At 31.2% G+C, this 17979-nt stretch overlaps 1 protein-coding gene across 5 annotated transcripts in view; it reads left to right on the top strand.

Annotated features, from left to right (window-relative positions):
* The window catches only part of Chd1 (chromodomain helicase DNA binding protein 1), a 70931-nt gene that overhangs the window by 37451 nt on the left and 15501 nt on the right, over positions 1-17979 (top strand). For 3 of the 5 annotated variants that reach the window (XM_047555053.1, XM_047555051.1, XM_047555054.1), the window contains 14 exons: positions 472-634; positions 1434-1586; positions 5539-5610; positions 6135-6283; positions 7193-7345; positions 7855-7951; positions 8041-8136; positions 10099-10275; positions 12998-13158; positions 14498-14539; positions 15619-15749; positions 16422-16560; positions 16735-16885; positions 17523-17645. In XM_047555053.1, the coding sequence (XP_047411009.1) occupies positions 472-634; positions 1434-1586; positions 5539-5610; positions 6135-6283; positions 7193-7345; positions 7855-7951; positions 8041-8136; positions 10099-10275; positions 12998-13158; positions 14498-14539; positions 15619-15749; positions 16422-16560; positions 16735-16885; positions 17523-17645 (1807 nt within the window). Of the gene's footprint in view, positions 1-471; positions 635-1433; positions 1587-5538; positions 5611-6134; positions 6285-7192; positions 7346-7854; positions 7952-8040; positions 8137-10098; positions 10276-12997; positions 13159-14497; positions 14540-15618; positions 15750-16421; positions 16561-16734; positions 16886-17522; positions 17646-17979 lie in introns of all 5 variants that reach the window. The other 2 variants (XM_047555052.1, XM_047555055.1) reach the window with 1 other exon arrangement.

Raw genomic sequence — 17979 nt, 5'->3', positions numbered from 1 at the left:
TTGGACTAGTAGCACTAAAAGTTATTCTGTAAGTTGCATATGTGTTGTGTAAACGTAATTTAGAGAAGTCAGTGTGACTAAAATCAGGCACTGTGAGGTTTCTTTTAGGTCTGAGAAAAAGGTCTCATTTCAGAAGCTGTCTAGAGCAGTAAAATTTGTGAGAAGGTTAAAGTAGATGATACAGTTGACCATCTTTGTAGCAAATTTTGAAGTGGGAGAATTGATACACTATCCCTATTATAGTACACTATCACTCACAGTGTTACTTAAAGCCTTTTCTATGTACAGTTAATGATTTACATAACAAATAATTTGTTCCAGTGAGTCTTATGAATGAGGTTTAGTCCATGGTATATCCAGTTGTGAATTTCACAATAGTGCAATTTTGCTTGTGCAAAATTGGTTTTATGGTTTCAGAATTCATCTTATTAATTGTTCTGCTAAACATCACTTTCATTATATTTTTTCCAGATGGATTTTAACTAGAAACTACAAAGCCCTCAGCAAAGGTTCCAAGGGCAGTACCTCAGGCTTTTTGAACATTATGATGGAGCTAAAGAAATGTTGTAACCATTGCTACCTCATTAAACCACCAGATAATAATGAATTCTATAATAAACAGGAAGCCTTACAAGTAAGAATTTTTAAATATTACCTTGTGATAAAGCAAAATTCTAGAAATGTTTCAGTTTTAACTGAAGATGGTGCAGTGCTTTAATACATTTTTCAGATGTTCTCATTGGTTAATGTTTTACTTAAATAAAGGTCTTGATTATTTTTTAGTCTTTATAAAACTTGTAAAATTTTAATTATATAATTTTTGATTTGTTTTACAAACATCTCTCAAACTATGTATTATAGTAATTTATTCAACAAAAATCTATTAGCATGTTCATAATTGTGAAAAATTTGCTATAATGATTATGCTAGATTTGTGAATTTGCAAATAGTAGTCCAAAGAATTTCTTGATCTCTGAGCTTCCCTATTCCCAGTACTTCTGGAAGAAAAATTTTAAAATATGTGAGTATACCTGTAATCCAGTCAAACTGAGGGACCAGGTTCAGTTACTAAACTATAATACATTTGCTTATTCTCTTAAATATTGGATTGCTTCTTCTTGTATATTTTTGACTAAGATATTTGGAGAAATAGTATGACAGCTTACAAATAGAATAGGACAGTATGTAATCCCTCCAAAAAAATAAAAGAATTCTTGTGCTCAATGGTAAGGGACAGTTTTAATTTATGTAATACACTAAAATTGTAAAGGCTCTAGAAAATTTTGAAACTGAAATTGTTTTTATCCCATTATGAAAATATAAAATCTCAATTGAAAATAATTAAAAAGCAACTTATTGTATCATTTGCTTTTTTTAATGTGTTTGTAACAGTTTATTATGTCTTATAGCAGTTTAATTTATTGTATCCTCAGCACTTAATTCGTAGCAGCGGAAAATTGATTCTTCTTGACAAGCTGTTAATTCGCCTAAGAGAACGAGGCAATCGTGTTCTCATTTTTTCTCAAATGGTGCGGATGTTAGATATACTTGCAGAATATTTGAAATATCGTCAGTTCCCCTTTCAAGTGAGTATTTCATTATCTTTATTTTCATCTAATTCCTCAGTTTTACTGAATTACCTTTGAAATTATTTTGTAAATGTAGATTTTATATCAAATGTATTTTCCTTTAAAGAAATGTTTTTTTTTAAAGAAATACTTGTCATTGTTCCCCTTTTTGTCTTATATTTATCAACAAAGCAGTTTTTCTTTCTTTTCTCTAATTTTCTCTTAATTCTGTCTTTAATGCTTGCTTTAGATTTTAAAGCATTGTATTGAGGCAGAGTTTGAGTGTTTAATATTAAAGTCAGGTGCTATTCTCAGTACTTCAGTGTATTTAATTCTTATCGCATTTTTATAAATAGTGCCAGAAACATAGTTTGATGTTCATTATATACAGCTAGTAAATAGTATGTATTTAGTGCTGGCAGTAAAATAAGAGAAGTAAAAGACTCATTACACATAATTCCTGCTCTGTTGGAATCATAATCTGATGTGGTAGACACATTAAAGTAGGTAGTTACAAATAAATATAAACATCCCTGTGGTAAGTGCTGTGAAGGACAAGTTTTTATTGATATGATCAAGGTTAAGAAATACATAGTCATTTAAGGGGAATAGTAGAAGAGTACCATTATTTGAGGTTTTTAAAACCACTTTGAGATGTTATTTCCATGCTATATAATTCACCCACTTAAAGTATACCATTCCGTGATTTTTTTTTAAGCATATTTTACAGATGTGCAACCACGTCAGTTTTAGAACATTTTCATCACCTCAGAAACTAACTCTGTACCCTTTAGCTACCCCTTGCCTTTCCATTCCTCCTCTTACTCTAGCCTTGCTCTGGTATATTTTTAAACAAATTATTTTGTGTACATGGTGATCAAATGGAAAAATAGTACAGAAGTGCTTGTAAGCAGTTCTTTACCACCACTTCCTTCTTGTTCTAAATCATTTCCTGCTGAGAATTATTTTTAACTTTTTTGTTTGTTTTGTTTTAGGCCATGCCATAATAAATGATATACCACTATGCTTACAGGCTTTCTAGTTGTAATTTAAATGTTTTCTAAGACTTTTCTTTTTACAGTTGAAAATTTATGTTTGTATAATGAAATCAATAAAGTTCTTATAACTATTTTCTTTAAAAATCATTAGAAACTTTTTAAAATAATGTCAATTATGAACAATCACTTTGAGCTACATGTGTAAAATGAAAAAAATTGTCAGCAAACAGTGCATGTTTAACATCACTTGCAAAAAAAAAATATAAAAAGTCATGTCATAAATTACTGCTGTCATGCCTAGTTTATTTGGTCTTACACACCATTGATATTCTGTCTTTATGCTGGAGTTGGTAGGGCACCTTGAATTTTCTTCTCTGCTCCCAAGAGGGAGATCACATTTAATCAGGCCACAATGAACAGTCTTTTCATATTGCCCTTGGTGCCCTTTGTCCTACTTGACTCCAACTCAGTCATTCATTGATAATTCCCTCAACCCAGTTAAGTAAATTTGGCATACATGCTAAGCCAACTTGTGTGATTGCTGTTAACTGGTTGGGGTTCCCATGAACAATCTGCACTGTACTTTAAAAAAAAAAAGAAAAAAAAAAAGTGTTGTCAGTTACCATGTAAATACCTTAAAAACCTGATCAATTTCCAAGTGAATATCTGTTTTCCCTAGGATATATGCTTACAGAAGTTAGAGTGGGCGTCTTATAAATATGGTGAATTGAACACACTTTGTTTCTTTTTCTTCTAGAAAGTCAAACAACAGTATAGTGACTGGGGGCTTGGTGGGTTAAAAACCTTCCAGAACATGGGCAAGACAGTGGAATCTGAATGGTAGATAAATTGGTGGTAATTGACTTAGTAGATCTGAAAGAACTGAATAAGTAATCAGTGTGAAAAGTTCAGAAACACACTAATCTACATTGCAAAAATCTGTGAAGGTTCAGGAATTTTTAACACTAGTAATTCTGAAAGCAGGATACAGGTGGGGCTTTAAAAAAAGATTGAAAATATTATTGAAAAGGACACATTTATACTTCTGTTCCCTTCTGAAACTTCACTAAAATGGTAGCCTCGTTATTTGCTTTGTTATGAGGAATATATTCAATTACCCAAATCAATCTCAACCAGAAACATGTTTTTACACACTTGTATTTTAATCATTTCCTGAGTTTTTGGTTTTACTGTTGTAACTAGTACCTTTTAGGTTTATTATTTTCTAGCTGTTTTCTGTTGCTTTACAAAAATACCACTGATTTTGGTTATTTATCTTGTAACTTGGAACTTTGTTACATGATGCATTTTTATAATTTGGGATTTCCATTTGATGGACAGTCATATTGTCTCTGAATGATAATTATTTTTAACACTTATAGGTTTTCTTTTCTGTAAAAGTCTTTTTTTTTTTCTTACTGCAGTGGCTATGACATTTAGTCCAATGTTGAATAGCAATACTGAGAATAATTATAATGGTTTACCATTGAGTATAATGTTTTCTATAAAAGGTCTGCATATTATTTCAGGTTAAAGACATTCCTTATAATTTGTCCACTGAGAATTTATATAAAAGATTATTAAATGTTATTAACTATTCAGAATACTTTATAGAGTAACAAAGCAGAAGTTGAAATAGCTTCCAAAAATATTGTAACTCACCAACTGAATGCATGATCACAGTAGGCAAGGTATTTCTAATCTAGAACCAATTTATTAAATTGGTTTTGGACTGGAGCTGTAGTTCAGTGGTAGAGCACTTACCTCGCATGTGTGAGGCACTGGGTTCAATCCTTAGCACCACATAAAAATAAATAAATTAAAGGCATTGTGCCCATTTACAACTAAAAAAGCATTTTAAAAAAATGTCAGGACTGGGGAGATAGCTCAGTTGGTAAAGTGCTTGCTTTGCAAGTATTTAATCCCATGGGTTCCATTCCCAGCACCGAACACACACAAAAAAATGTCAATTATAATTAAAGTGAAAATAATAGCATTTTTTTTTTCTTAAATCTTTTTTTCCCTCCCCTTTTACTCTCCTGGGGATCAACCCAGGGCCTCAGGCATGCTAAGCAAAGCTTTCTACTACTGAACCATACCCTCAACCCAATAATGGCTAATATTTAGGAAGCCTCATGTATGTCAGGCACTGTGCTAAGTTCTCTAGTTTGTGAAAGAGGCCCTTTATGTCCATTTTACTGATAAAGAAGTTGACATTGAGAAAATTCAAGTCTCTTGTCCAAGGCATCCAGGATATTTATTCAGTCTTTTGAAATAGAGCCCACATTGCCTTTGAATCTTTATCATGCATCAAAATTAGCTGAAGGGCTTTTGCTGAACCCTTTTCTCAAAGTTTCTGATTCAGTAGGTGTGGGGTGAGGATCAATAATTTGCTTTAGGTAATTATGTTCTCAGTTAACACTAATGCTATTGGTTCAGTAATCACACTGGACTTTATCAATGTTTTTTATAGTGTGGGTTGTAACCTGTTAATGGATCTGGGAATCAGTTTAATGAGGTACAGCATTTTAAAAGATGAAACAACTGGGGTTGGGGATATATAGTTCAGTTGGTAGAATGCTTGCCTCGCAAGCACAAGGCCCTGGGTTCAATCCCCAGCACTGCAAAAAAAAAAAAAAGAAACAACTTATAAATTATGGAACTGTAGTATATATAGTACATCTCATGAAATTTATTTTAGGTATATGTAAACTTATTTCAGGTGTTTGTATTCTTTAACATATCTCCCACATTGAGTCTTAAGCAGAACAGTGTGACAGCTGATACTACATATACTCTTGGGGAAGCAATCATTGGTAAAGAGCACAGACTAGGGACAGAATTGGACATTATTTTATAGTACTGTGTATTCATAAAATTGTAGTAAAGGACACCTGCCTTTCTATACTTCATAATTAATTGCTTTTTAACATTTTGTGGTATATGCATTATTGTAATGTGTTTTATTATAGAGATTAGACGGATCAATAAAAGGGGAGCTGAGGAAACAAGCTCTAGATCATTTTAATGCTGAGGGATCAGAGGTATGTATGCTTTAAAATTGTAAGTTTTGTTTCAATCACATATTTTGTGTAGTCATCATATTTATAGTTTGATTAAAAAGCCTTTTCAGTACTAGTGAGTTCATTAGCAAATGACTTTTTTAAAGTCTGTTTTCTGTTAAATCTGAGAATTTTATGCTTTCTTAACAATACCATTTCAACATAATAATTTGCTTTAAAGTGAATTATCCCATTTTCATTTAGAATTCTTTTTATGTACCTTATCCTTTATTTTTTAAAGAAATAAACTTTACATATATAGTCAAAGCCTCATCCCTCCCCTATTCCTTTCCCTCTTTTTTTAATCATAATTAAACACCTAAATAATTTGTTTTTTCCTATTAACATGTGTATTTGTATTTTGGAGTATTGCTGATTGCTCTTCCTAAAGATTTATGTTATTAATTTTCAATGTTCATTTTTAGTTTTATTAGTAAAATCATTTTTCAATTTGATTATTTGTTCACTTAGAATTTTAAATCTTGCTTATTTACATTTCCTTATAGGATTTCTGCTTTTTGCTTTCTACAAGAGCTGGTGGTTTAGGGATTAATTTAGCCTCTGCTGACACTGTTGTTATATTTGATTCTGACTGGAATCCACAAAATGATCTTCAGGCACAGGCAAGAGCTCATCGAATTGGGCAAAAAAAACAGGTATTTTTGATTTGTATTATTTACTGGTTTAGAATTTAGTGTTTAGAATTGTCTAAGATCATCAGGAAATAGAGGGAACATAGTTATTTTGATATTTAACCAATAGAATACTGAGGAAACCAGTTTACCACAGTCACTTGGAGTGTCAGACATAATTGAGGTAACTAGTCCTAAATAGGATCATGCATTCTAAGTACAAGCATTTATTCTGTTCTTCTGTAGAACAGTGTTTCTTATTCAGTGTAAAAACTTATTAACATCTTCATTGGTTATTTTCAACTTTTGAATGAGAGTTTGAGAAGTATAACCCTACCTTTTTACTAGCCTATATTTTGCCCCTATGCTTACAAGATAGCACACACAAAAGCTACTTCAATTTTATAAAGTTTATACAACCATCTGGCACCACTGTAACAAAATATTTCTCTCCTATGGTAACTGTTTCAACCATATAGAACCTCTCTCTGATCTAAAAAATAGTGGGAGTTCTTCTCAATTTTGGGAAGCTTCGTTTTGTGGTTGAGGCTTCTTCATTATCTTGTGGAAAGGTTCATAGAATTTTTATTTTAGGGAGTGATGAAACATCAGAATCACAGGAACTGCCTTAAGAACATCAGAAATTTGCCCTTTTTTTTCTTTTTTTCCCAACTATATCAACTTTAAAATAGCAAGTTATTTAAAAAAAAGAGAGAGAGAAAGAAAATCTTAACTAGTCTATAAAATGGAAACATATATTCTCAAAAGTTTTTAAAATTGAAGAACTTTTAACCATATGTATATGTTTTTAAATTTTGCTTATCAATAGTATAAACTTCATGTTGGATTATTCAGTCTGTGTACTACTGTTTGGGCACTTCAGGTTAGCACAACAAATTTTTACTGCAGTTTGTTTCCTCATGCATGTTTTTACAGGTGAATATATATCGTCTAGTTACCAAGGGATCAGTTGAAGAAGATATTCTTGAAAGGGCCAAAAAGAAGATGGTTTTAGATCATCTTGTGATTCAAAGAATGGACACAACTGGCAAGACTGTACTTCACACAGGTTCTGCTCCATCAAGGTGGTTACTTTAGTATAAAAAAAATATCATTTTAGAGTTACCCTAAATTCATTTTTCTAAAATTTTGCATCACTAAGTGAATAACTGAGGTGCTGTATTTTTGAAGACTGATTTCTAGTCAGAGTGTGTACATTCAGTATTTGGTTTTTCCAGTACAAATTTATACTCTAAGGGGAAATTCCTTGAACTTCAACACTTCTAGGTCCTTAGTTTAAAAAAATAAGTATACTAGGGAAGGATGATAGAATGAGACAGATGTTATTACTCTATATACGTGTGATTACACTACTGGTATGAATGGGGAATGAGAATTACGTTCCATTTGTGTGCAGTATGTCAGAATGCATTCTACAGTCATGTATAACCAATCAGAACAAATTTTAAAAATTGCAAAAAAAATTGTAATTATACTAAAACGTCACCAGTTTAATTTTCTCATAACTGTTGTAAAGGTGACTGTGTAAATGTTAACTATTAAAATTATTTTTATTTGTTTTTCCTGTTTTTAGTTCTACTCCTTTCAATAAAGAAGAATTATCAGCCATTTTAAAGTTTGGTGCTGAGGAACTTTTTAAGGAACCTGAAGGAGAAGAACAAGAGCCCCAGGTTAAAAAAAAAAAAAAAAGCCTCAGAATGTGTGCTTTATAATAGAAGGGAAGAATTTGCACATATTAAAGTTTGTCTTTTAATTATAGGAAATGGATATAGATGAAATCTTGAAGAGGGCTGAAACTCATGAAAATGAACCAGGGCCTTTAACCGTAGGAGATGAATTGCTTTCCCAGTTCAAGGTAGATTTCTTTTTTTCTTTTCTTTTCTTTTTTTTTTTTTTTTTTTTTTTGGAGATTTTTCTTTATATAATTGAGAGGGATTGAGTTTCTTAGTATTATTCTAATTTTTCTTTTACATAAAATCAGTAAGATAATTTTTCTCTTAAAAAATTTGGTTTTCTAAAAATATTTTCTCAGAAAAACTAGTGGCAACTGATTTGAATAAAAGACCAAGTCACTTATGAACAGTTAAACTTAGTTGGGTGGGGGACGCTGTTACTTCCTAATTACCACCTGAATAATGCTCAGCAAATAGCATGTCCTCAAATACTTGAATAAATGAATAAATGAATGGGATCTCCAAATTTCTATGAAGACTTTTTATTAGAGCAATTTTTAATATTATATCAATTTAAGCATTATCACTAATGCTTAAGAAAACTAATACTGAAACATAATCACTAATAAGAAAACTTAAGTAAATTGAATAGACAAAATAAGCAGTAAGTTAACCATTTATTAATACTTACAATGTATTATAAGTCAAACCCGGGTTTGGTTGAGGGTGGAAGAGCTGTAAAAAGAGCTAAAGCAACATGTATCAGGTGACATTATGGAGGAGGTTGAGTGCCCTTGTTTAGTGTGAGTAAACAAGTTCTACATCTTACCATTTACTATGAACTGAGGTTCTAGGGAATCAGTTCAATTCGTAGCATTGTTCATTCAACAAATATTTACAGAGCACCTGCAGTGTGTGCCACACATGAGGGACACACAAATGAGTAAAAACTTGGTAATGTAATCACTGTGTTTTGTGGGGGCAGGAGAGAATAGACTGTAATGAGAAGAACTGAAGTAGGGAGATAAGTTAGACAATTACAATAATCTGTTGAAAAGTGAAGATTAATGGAACTGGCACTCACTCTGAGCATGATCTAATTGACTCTTTCCAATTACAAAGTTATATGATTTGGAAAAATTTGACTAGTAATTTGGAAAAACTTACTGATAACTAGAATAAGTACAGGTTATTTTTATACCAGTGAGTTGGTATTCACACACCATTGGGTTTTTGGTTATGGTATTTTTATAATAGGAAAGAATAAACATTACTTTTAGCTCCATTCCATATATGGAATAAGCATAGTTTTCTTGTCTTTATCCAGTTATTAATAAGTCTATACATTTTAATATATTAGTACTCATAGCCAGTTTTAATGAGTGCTTGCTGTATACCAGACTGTTACTTTAAATGTTCTTTTATCCTCACAAAGTTACTTTGCTATTTCTATCTATTCCTTTAGAAATGAGAACACTAGGGCTTAGGGAACATAAGTCATTAATCTGAATTCTAACAGAGCTCCTGTCTTTACCCACAGCTCTTTACATTCTACTTTTCTGATCATAAAGATATAAGAATATTGTTCAACAGCACTTGGTAGTTCATGGACTGGTCTGGGAATTCTATAGGATATTATTTAGCATGTTAATAGTATAAACTATCTTTTTTGTTGTTATTTGTTAACTGACTCATTTGCTATCTGCCTCTAGTTCAGTTACATTTTGTTGAGCAGCAGGGCAAAGAGAATCTTTCCCAGGGGTGGGGACCATTGTTGGAAGTCATTTGATTTAAATCTCTTTGCCCTAATGAAGAAATAAATGTAGATAGGTTAGCAATCATATTTGGTTTAACTCATAGTCTTAGTCATGTTCATTTTACTGAGGTATTTTTATTTTTGTGTTGTTTTTGTTTTTGAGTGGAGTTCTGTTACGTTATGTTGCCCAGGCTGGCCTCAGTCTCCTGGGCAAATGATTCCCCTACTTCAGCCTCTTGGGTGGCTGAAATTACAGGCACAGGGCATTGTGTCCTACTGCTATTTATGTTTTAGTCTCAGATTTTGTCATGTCACTACTTCTCCCTTAAGAAATTTATAATTTAAGGATATATTTTTCTATAATACTTTTTTTGTTAAAATTTATCAGGTTGCCAACTTTTCAAATATGGATGAAGATGACATTGAATTGGAACCTGAAAGAAATTCAAAGAATTGGGAAGAAATCATTCCAGAAGATCAAAGAAGACGATTAGAAGAAGAAGAAAGACAAAAGGAACTTGAAGAAATTTATATGCTCCCTAGAATGAGAAACTGTGCAAAACAGGTGACTTTGTAATTTAAACTTTCCTGTCAAGAGTATAGTAATTACCATGAACTGGTCTTTTGTTTGTTTTGTTTATATTTTTTTTTTCTTTTCTTTTAGCGCCTTTGATTTAATAATGTTTACCTTATAAAATGAGGTGAAAAGTGTTTCCTTTTCTTTTTGGGAGAATATTAAAGGACTTGGGAATAGTTCTTCATTAAAAAGTGGGAGTATTGTTAGGGAAGATATCTAGGCCGGTAATTTTCTGTGGTGTTTGTAGAATGTTTAATGGTGCCTTTCTTTCACTTACCTAATGTTAGTGTTTTCTTTCTTGATCATTCTAGGTAGAATTTAATCAATTTTATTAATCTTTTCAAAGAACCAGCTTTTTGTTTCATTGTTTTTTCTATTTTCAATTACATGTGTTTCAGCTCTTTATCTTTTCTTCTTACTTTTGGTTTCATTTGCTTCTTTTTTTAAAGTTTTTTAAGGTGTGAGCATAGATACTGAATTGGGATCTTTCTTTTCTAATATTAGCATTTAATGCTACAAATTTTCTTTTAAGCACTTTTTGTGAATCTTCACATTTTAATGTTTGGAGTGTTCTTATTTTTGTTCATTTCAAAATAATTTATAATTTCCCATGCAATGATTTCTTTGATCCATAGTTTTCTTAGAAGTGTATTTTTTAATTTCCAAATGTTTGGAAGATTTTGCAAGTATGTTGTTTAATGACTTCCAGGTTAACTAGAACTGGTCAAAGAGCTTTCTTTGTGCAATTTGAGTTTTTAAAAACTTTTATTTTATGGCCCAAATAAAATAAATACCTAATTTTAAAATTATGGTAACATTGGTATGGCAAGCTCTGTTTTATTCTTCAGCAAAAGGAAAAAATCCCTAATATTAGGCTTCTTTTTGCATTAACCTTTATCTTTTAGAACATTAAATTATAAGATTATTTGCCTTGATTACTCAGTTTTTTGGTGCCTCAGTAAATTTTGAATCAGAAGCAGGAGTCCTGCCTTATTCTGGTCATTGCCCAGTTACTACTTCCAAAATAAAGAGTTTTTATGTTGTTGTTTGCTTTTTGGAAACAATCATAATAGGAGTGTTCTTATGCCCTTAGGACAGTAGGTGGGAAGGGTTTGGCAAGACTTCCTGCCTGTCCCCCAGAAGTTGACTACTACTTTCTCCAGGCTTACTCCCTAGATCAAAGTTCTCTCCAATTTCCCAGCATGCCAATCTGTCTCATAAGTGCCTGACAGAGGTTTATAGAAAGTACCTGAGAGTGACTTCAAGTTTTCACTGTGTCTTTGCTTTCTAGGTGTCCTGTGCTATCTTGTTTGCCTACCTTTAGTCTTTAGCAAGTGTAATGTTGTGGTCATCCTGTGTCCCCTCTCCCCCACTGCTGGTGATTGAATTCAGGGATTCACACATGCTAGACAAGCTCTCTACCACTGAGCTACACCCCCTAACTCTGCCTTTAGCAAATTATACCTGCCTTCTTTTGCCTGCTTATATGATACTCAATTTCTATCACCTTAGCTCTTCATAAGGGAGCCAATGTTCAATTAATTTTTCATCTCTTCTTGTAAACTTGTATCTTCCCTTATATTTTAGAGGAGTAGATTTCACCATGATTTCAACTCTGATGCCTTTAAGAAAAATTATGATTTTGTAGGTTAGATTTGTTGTTAGGGTGGGAGCCTTGGCCTACCAATTTTCTACAGAACAAGCAGTAGTGGGATGAAATAATTTGACCTGTAAGTGACTACATTTATTGTTTCTTGCTTATTTCTGTGAACTCTAAAATTATTTCCTTTTATAGTGCATGGGAAGCATAGCATTACATTAATCTTATGAAAGGGTAAAAGGAAATTAAAATAAGAATTAAATTTATCCTTGACTTAGTCTTTACATAATAGGGTTCAAAATATGTACAGCAGCTTTGGAAAAACTCCAGAGTCACACAGTATATTTTTTGCTGTATGCGTTAATTATGTGGATGTTAGGAATAGACATGTGGATTACATGGCATTTTTTCTGTCAAATATTTGATAGCCTAGTTAGAACAGAAATATGTGAAAAGAGGGATAAGTAATCATCCTTCCACCCCCAGATAGATGCCTAGTAGTGTTATTATAGTATACAACATTCTAATTTTTTAAATGGCTATCATTTGTTAGGTTAAATAGTAGCCACATTGTTTTAGAATTTATTTTCTCTTTGACAATGTATCATGAATGTTAATTATTCTACAATACAATAATAATATTTCTAAAATTGCTCTCTGCCCTATCTTAAATACCCACCAGAGATACATAAGTGTCTTTTTCTGTACCATTACCAGTATTGACTATTATTACTTATTTGGTGTTTTCAAATTGGTATATTTTAAAAAGGTATATTTAATTGGTATATTTCATTGTTAATTTATTTTGCATTTTAAAAAATAACATTTAGGTAGCACAGTTTTGTATTTGTTATTTGATTACTTGCTTATTAATAACCTTTTTCATATTTTTACAAGAGACTGATTATTGTTGATTGATAAGCATGCTTTATGTATTAAGGCTATTAATTCTTTTTCATTAACATGTTATTGTTTTTGTTTGCTTAATTACTTTTGCTTATGGAATATTCTTTATAATATTTTTTAAGGTTTTACAGTGTTTTTCTTTGCCCTTTAGATAAAAACTTAACTTTACCCTAAGCTGGGTAAATTTTTGTTTTCAAATTCCAGATTAGTTTCAATGGAAGTGAAGGGAGGCGCAGTAGAAGTAGGAGATACTCTGGATCTGATAGTGATTCAATCTCAGAAAGAAAAAGGCCAAAGAAACGTGGAAGACCACGCACTATACCCCGGGAGAATATTAAAGGATTTAATGATGCAGAAATTAGGCGGTAAGATGATAATAGACCATTTTGTTTTAACTTGGTTTCACTAGAAAGTAAAACGAAAATATGAAAATATAATAATTTTCAAAAATCAAGATGAAAGTTTTAGAGGAGGCAAGTATATGATGTTTTACTAGGAATTGAGCATTCCTTACTGCTTTGGGGTTCATTATAACTGTAAAAGCAAGTTCACTTTCTAATTTTGCATGTTATTTATTGTTAGGCTAGACTACTAAAATCCTTTGGTTTTATTAATGTGTTTCAGAATAATGGTTTTGTTTATTAAAAATTCACACTACATTGATGATTCCCAGCATTAATAATTTTTTGTGGGAATAATTTAGTTCTGTATTTTTCTATTGTCTTAACACTGAAGTGATTGCTTTTTGAAAGTAACCATGTTTAAAACATTTCTGGGGTTGGGGATGTAGCTCAGTGGTAGATTATGCATTTAGCATGCACAAGGCAGATGATCACCAGCACCACAAACAACAGTAACAAAGGAACAAATTTTGATATGACCAAGTAGGAAATGGGTTAAGATTAGCTATGCAGAATAAATTCTAGCTTTTGCTCAGAATATACTATACTTCTTTAAGGGGGACAGAGTAACAAATTATTTTGTTAATGTTTTGCATGTGAAATTTGTAAAAAATTGTTCATTACTTGAGAGTTTGTTTTTCTGTTTCTTTCAAGCCATTGTAACTTTTGTCTTTTAAATCATAGACCTGACTGATAAGGTTCTTCCTCATTCTTCCTAGCAGAAAACTAAATACATTGTTAGCTTTCGTTAAGAGTACTTTTATGACATCTGATTTGCTGGACTTTCTGTTTTTACTTGAAGAGGCATTTCATCTTCTACTTTTCCTGGATATTTTTCCTCATCTATCAACCACCTACATAGTTTTTCTGAAGTAAAATTTTATTTTCCATTGTTTAGTGTAATACCACACATCTTACTTATTTTTATCAGCACTTGGAATGTGAGGAGGTGTAATATGATTGATAATTATTCTGGAGACACTTCCTGTGATATACTTCGAACATTTTTCCAGTCTTGTGAAAATAATAAAGTAATTTCTAAAATAAAATTTAGCTTCTATTGTTTTATTTACATTGGTATCTTAAGTTCATCCTGGGTGTAAAAATACTTCTTGTTTTACTTGATTTATAACTTCTTGTCTCAACATTTGTGTTTATACCACAGCTTATTCATTTTTTGGTCAGTAAATGTGCTTTCAATTTATTTTTGCACTAATAAGTATTATCTTATTTCTGTGTGTTATATGTATTTTTAAATGGATAATGAAGGACACATTTAAACCAAGTATTTATTTTCTGCTAGGTTTATCAAGAGCTATAAGAAATTCGGTGGCCCTTTGGAAAGGTAAATGCATTTGTCATCCTCACAGAATTATGAAATTTTGTATACGGTCAACTTGATATGTATTCATATTTAGTTTGCTACCTTGTTCAGTTTGCTTTTTTTTTTTTTTTTTTTTTTTTTGCGGTTCTGGGGATCAAACTCAGGGCCTTGTGCTTGTGAGGCAAGTACTCTACCAGCTGAGCTATCTCCCCAGCCCTTCAATTTGTTTTTAATAGGCACTTAAAAATTATAGGAATCCAATTTCAGATTTCTTATGTTCTTAATTCTGGTCTGTAAATTTTTCTTAAAATCATCTATAAAACATTTAAATTTTATTTTTATACCTAATGCACTTTTCATTGTCACAGTTTTCATTATACAACTTATGAAAGCACAAATTTGTTTTATAGAGGCACTGAGTTGCTAACTTACCACTGCTATTTTTTTTTCTAACTAGGAAATTCTTAATTTTTAAGAATTATATCCTCTTAGTATACAAACAACTAAAATTCAGTTTAAGCTATGAATTAATCCTAATAATTATTGTTCATTTAAATATTCTTTGTCCTTTGTTGTGACCAACCCTTTGTAGAGCTGCAAAGACTCAAATTAATTTGCCTTATCCTCTTAAAAACTTGTAAGAGAGAGATTATATTGTTTTCTTTTGAGGTGACTTAAGAGGCAATGAAATACATGTGTGATTATTTAGATGATGGAAAAATGTCTTTAGTGTTAATTTTTCTTATCTGTTTGCGTATTTTACTCTCACTTATAATTGTCATAAAACTTCCTTTTGAATTACTTGAAATTTGATCAGTTTGTGAAAAGTTTTTAGAGAATTGTGTGACCTTCAAATTTGTAGTATGCCATTTGCTTAGTAACAGATTTTCAAAATTTATTGTCTTCGAATGTGTAAACAATTTGATTCCCTACCAAATTGTCCTAGCTTTTTACATATTGTATGTGAATTATGCAAGCTAGAATTTATAGGACATTTAGTAGAGTGATATTTTGATCTTAAAATAGAAAACTTGGTTTATCATAAATATTGCCACATCATTTAACATTATATGCCTGAAAAGTGTCTTACTTTGATACAGATTAGATGCAATTGCTCGAGATGCTGAATTGGTTGATAAGTCAGAAACGGACCTCAGACGATTAGGAGAATTGGTACATAATGGCTGCATTAAAGCTTTAAAGGACAGTTCTTCAGGAACAGAACGAACAGGTAATATTAAAATGAGTGATTTAAAAAAAAATAAATGAAAGTTTCAAGATATACTTTTTTGAGTTTGGTATTATATCTTAACTTGCCTGTTCATTAGTCTTAGAAGATGCTTTACAAGACAAAGCAAGGACCTGAATTACAGGAAGTGGATAACAGAATTCCAGTTTTAAGGCAATAGAATCTATCCTTTAGAAAGGTCCCTGATGTATTCTGACTGGAACATAATGTCAGAAATTACTGTTAGTTATACTTTTCTTTTTAGTATGGATGACTAGGGGAAGAAAATATAAATATACATGTGATATTGGTTTGGTGCATAGTTACTTTATTATGCTTATTTTGTAGTTCATATGTCTGAAAAATATTTACATGAGGTTTAATAATCAGATATACTAAAAAAAATTATACTAGAAATTCTTAGAGGCTGACAGTACAAATAGACAATCTATCTTGTATGATTAATAATTCACTTAATTACATGAAATACAATTTGAATCTACACTGCTAGATTGTGATGATTAGTTTATTATATATTGTGAAAGTTAAATTTTGTCACTAATCCCTTCCTCAATAGTACAAATAATACTTAGTATATGTAATAGCATAAATTGTTTTGCATTTTGTAAAATTATGTTTTATATTTTTTTCTATACTCTTGTTTAAAAAATTAAGGTGGGAGACTTGGAAAAGTGAAGGGGCCCACATTCCGAATATCAGGAGTACAAGTGAATGCCAAGCTAGTCATCTCCCATGAAGAAGAATTAATACCTTTGCACAAATCCATTCCTTCAGATCCAGAAGAAAGAAAGCAGTGAGTTACTTTATAAAATTTTTGTTGTTAAATAATTTTGATATGAATGTTTGTTAAGTCTTTATGGCATTATTGACTACTTTTGAATTGGAATTTTTAATGACTCATACTTTTTTCAGAATTTTTTAGTAAGTCAATTATAAACATGGCAGTAATTATTAACTTTAATAATAGGTATACAATCCCATGCCACACGAAGGCAGCTCATTTTGATATAGACTGGGGCAAAGAAGATGACTCCAATTTGTTAATTGGTATTTATGAATATGGATATGGAAGCTGGGAAATGATTAAAATGGATCCTGACCTCAGTCTAACACATAAGGTACTTCTATATCTCTTGACTGTTGGCTTTAATACAGACTTTTAAATATTAGTACTCTATCATTTGTTCTTATTAGGCAAAACTTAAATAGTCAAGATATCCACTGTGGAAGTTTCCTCAGGAAGACTATATTAGGTCATCTTCTAGACAGGTGATACATGTAGTCCAGGAATTTTTTTATACATTATATAGTTAAATGTAGTGTTATTGAGAGAGGAAGGGATTCTAAGGATAATGTAACGTTTAATAACAGTGAATGTTAAATGTACCTTTTAGTATATTTGAAAGAAATGTGTAACCTTATACTTTGTTTTCATTGTTTTGGAGGCATATTTATTTAGAATTCATTTCTAAAAATTAAATTTTGCCTGTTGTGTAGACATTTTTAAAAAATGTATATTGAATGAGTCATTCCTGTGAATACTAAAATTTGTAACTTCAGTGAGTTATTATGCTTCTGAAAATGGTTAAAAGTTTTTCACCCGTAAGGTTTTTTTCCACTTTTAATTGTTGCATTATAGTTGTACACAATAGGATTTATTGTTACATATTCATACCTGCACACAGTATAATTTGGCCCATCGCCAATAAGCTTTTTATGTTATTTAAACAACCTGAAAATTAATTGATTTTTCAGATTCTTCCGGATGATCCTGATAAAAAACCACAAGCAAAACAGTTGCAGACACGTGCGGACTACCTCATCAAATTACTTAGTAGAGATCTTGCAAAAAAAGAAGCTCAGAGACTTTCTGGTGCAGTAAGTTAAAATTTACATGCTTAAGAGTAGTTTATTTTCTATAAGGTAAACCTAGTTTACTGATCATGCTAGACATGCATAGTTAATACATTTTATAAGTTTTTTTTTAATAGTTTTATTTGAATATTGGTAATGTTTTGTTTTAAATTATTTCACCATACATATGAAAACGGTTGAGTTCATTTTTTTCTTAGGATAGGGATTAAAGAAAATTGGTTAAGAGCGTTGAGTTCTTTTTGAAAAGTTGAGCCTGTGTTCTATTTTATTAGAAAGCATTAAGACTTTAAGGAATAGTATCAAAGGTCACTGAGCTTATTTATGAGGAAGCTCAAAA

This window comes from Sciurus carolinensis, chromosome 6 (genome assembly GCF_902686445.1).
Source record: "Sciurus carolinensis chromosome 6, mSciCar1.2, whole genome shotgun sequence".
Classification (NCBI taxonomy): Eukaryota; Metazoa; Chordata; class Mammalia; order Rodentia; family Sciuridae; genus Sciurus; species Sciurus carolinensis.
This window is presented reverse-complemented; position numbering and strand designations above follow the sequence as displayed.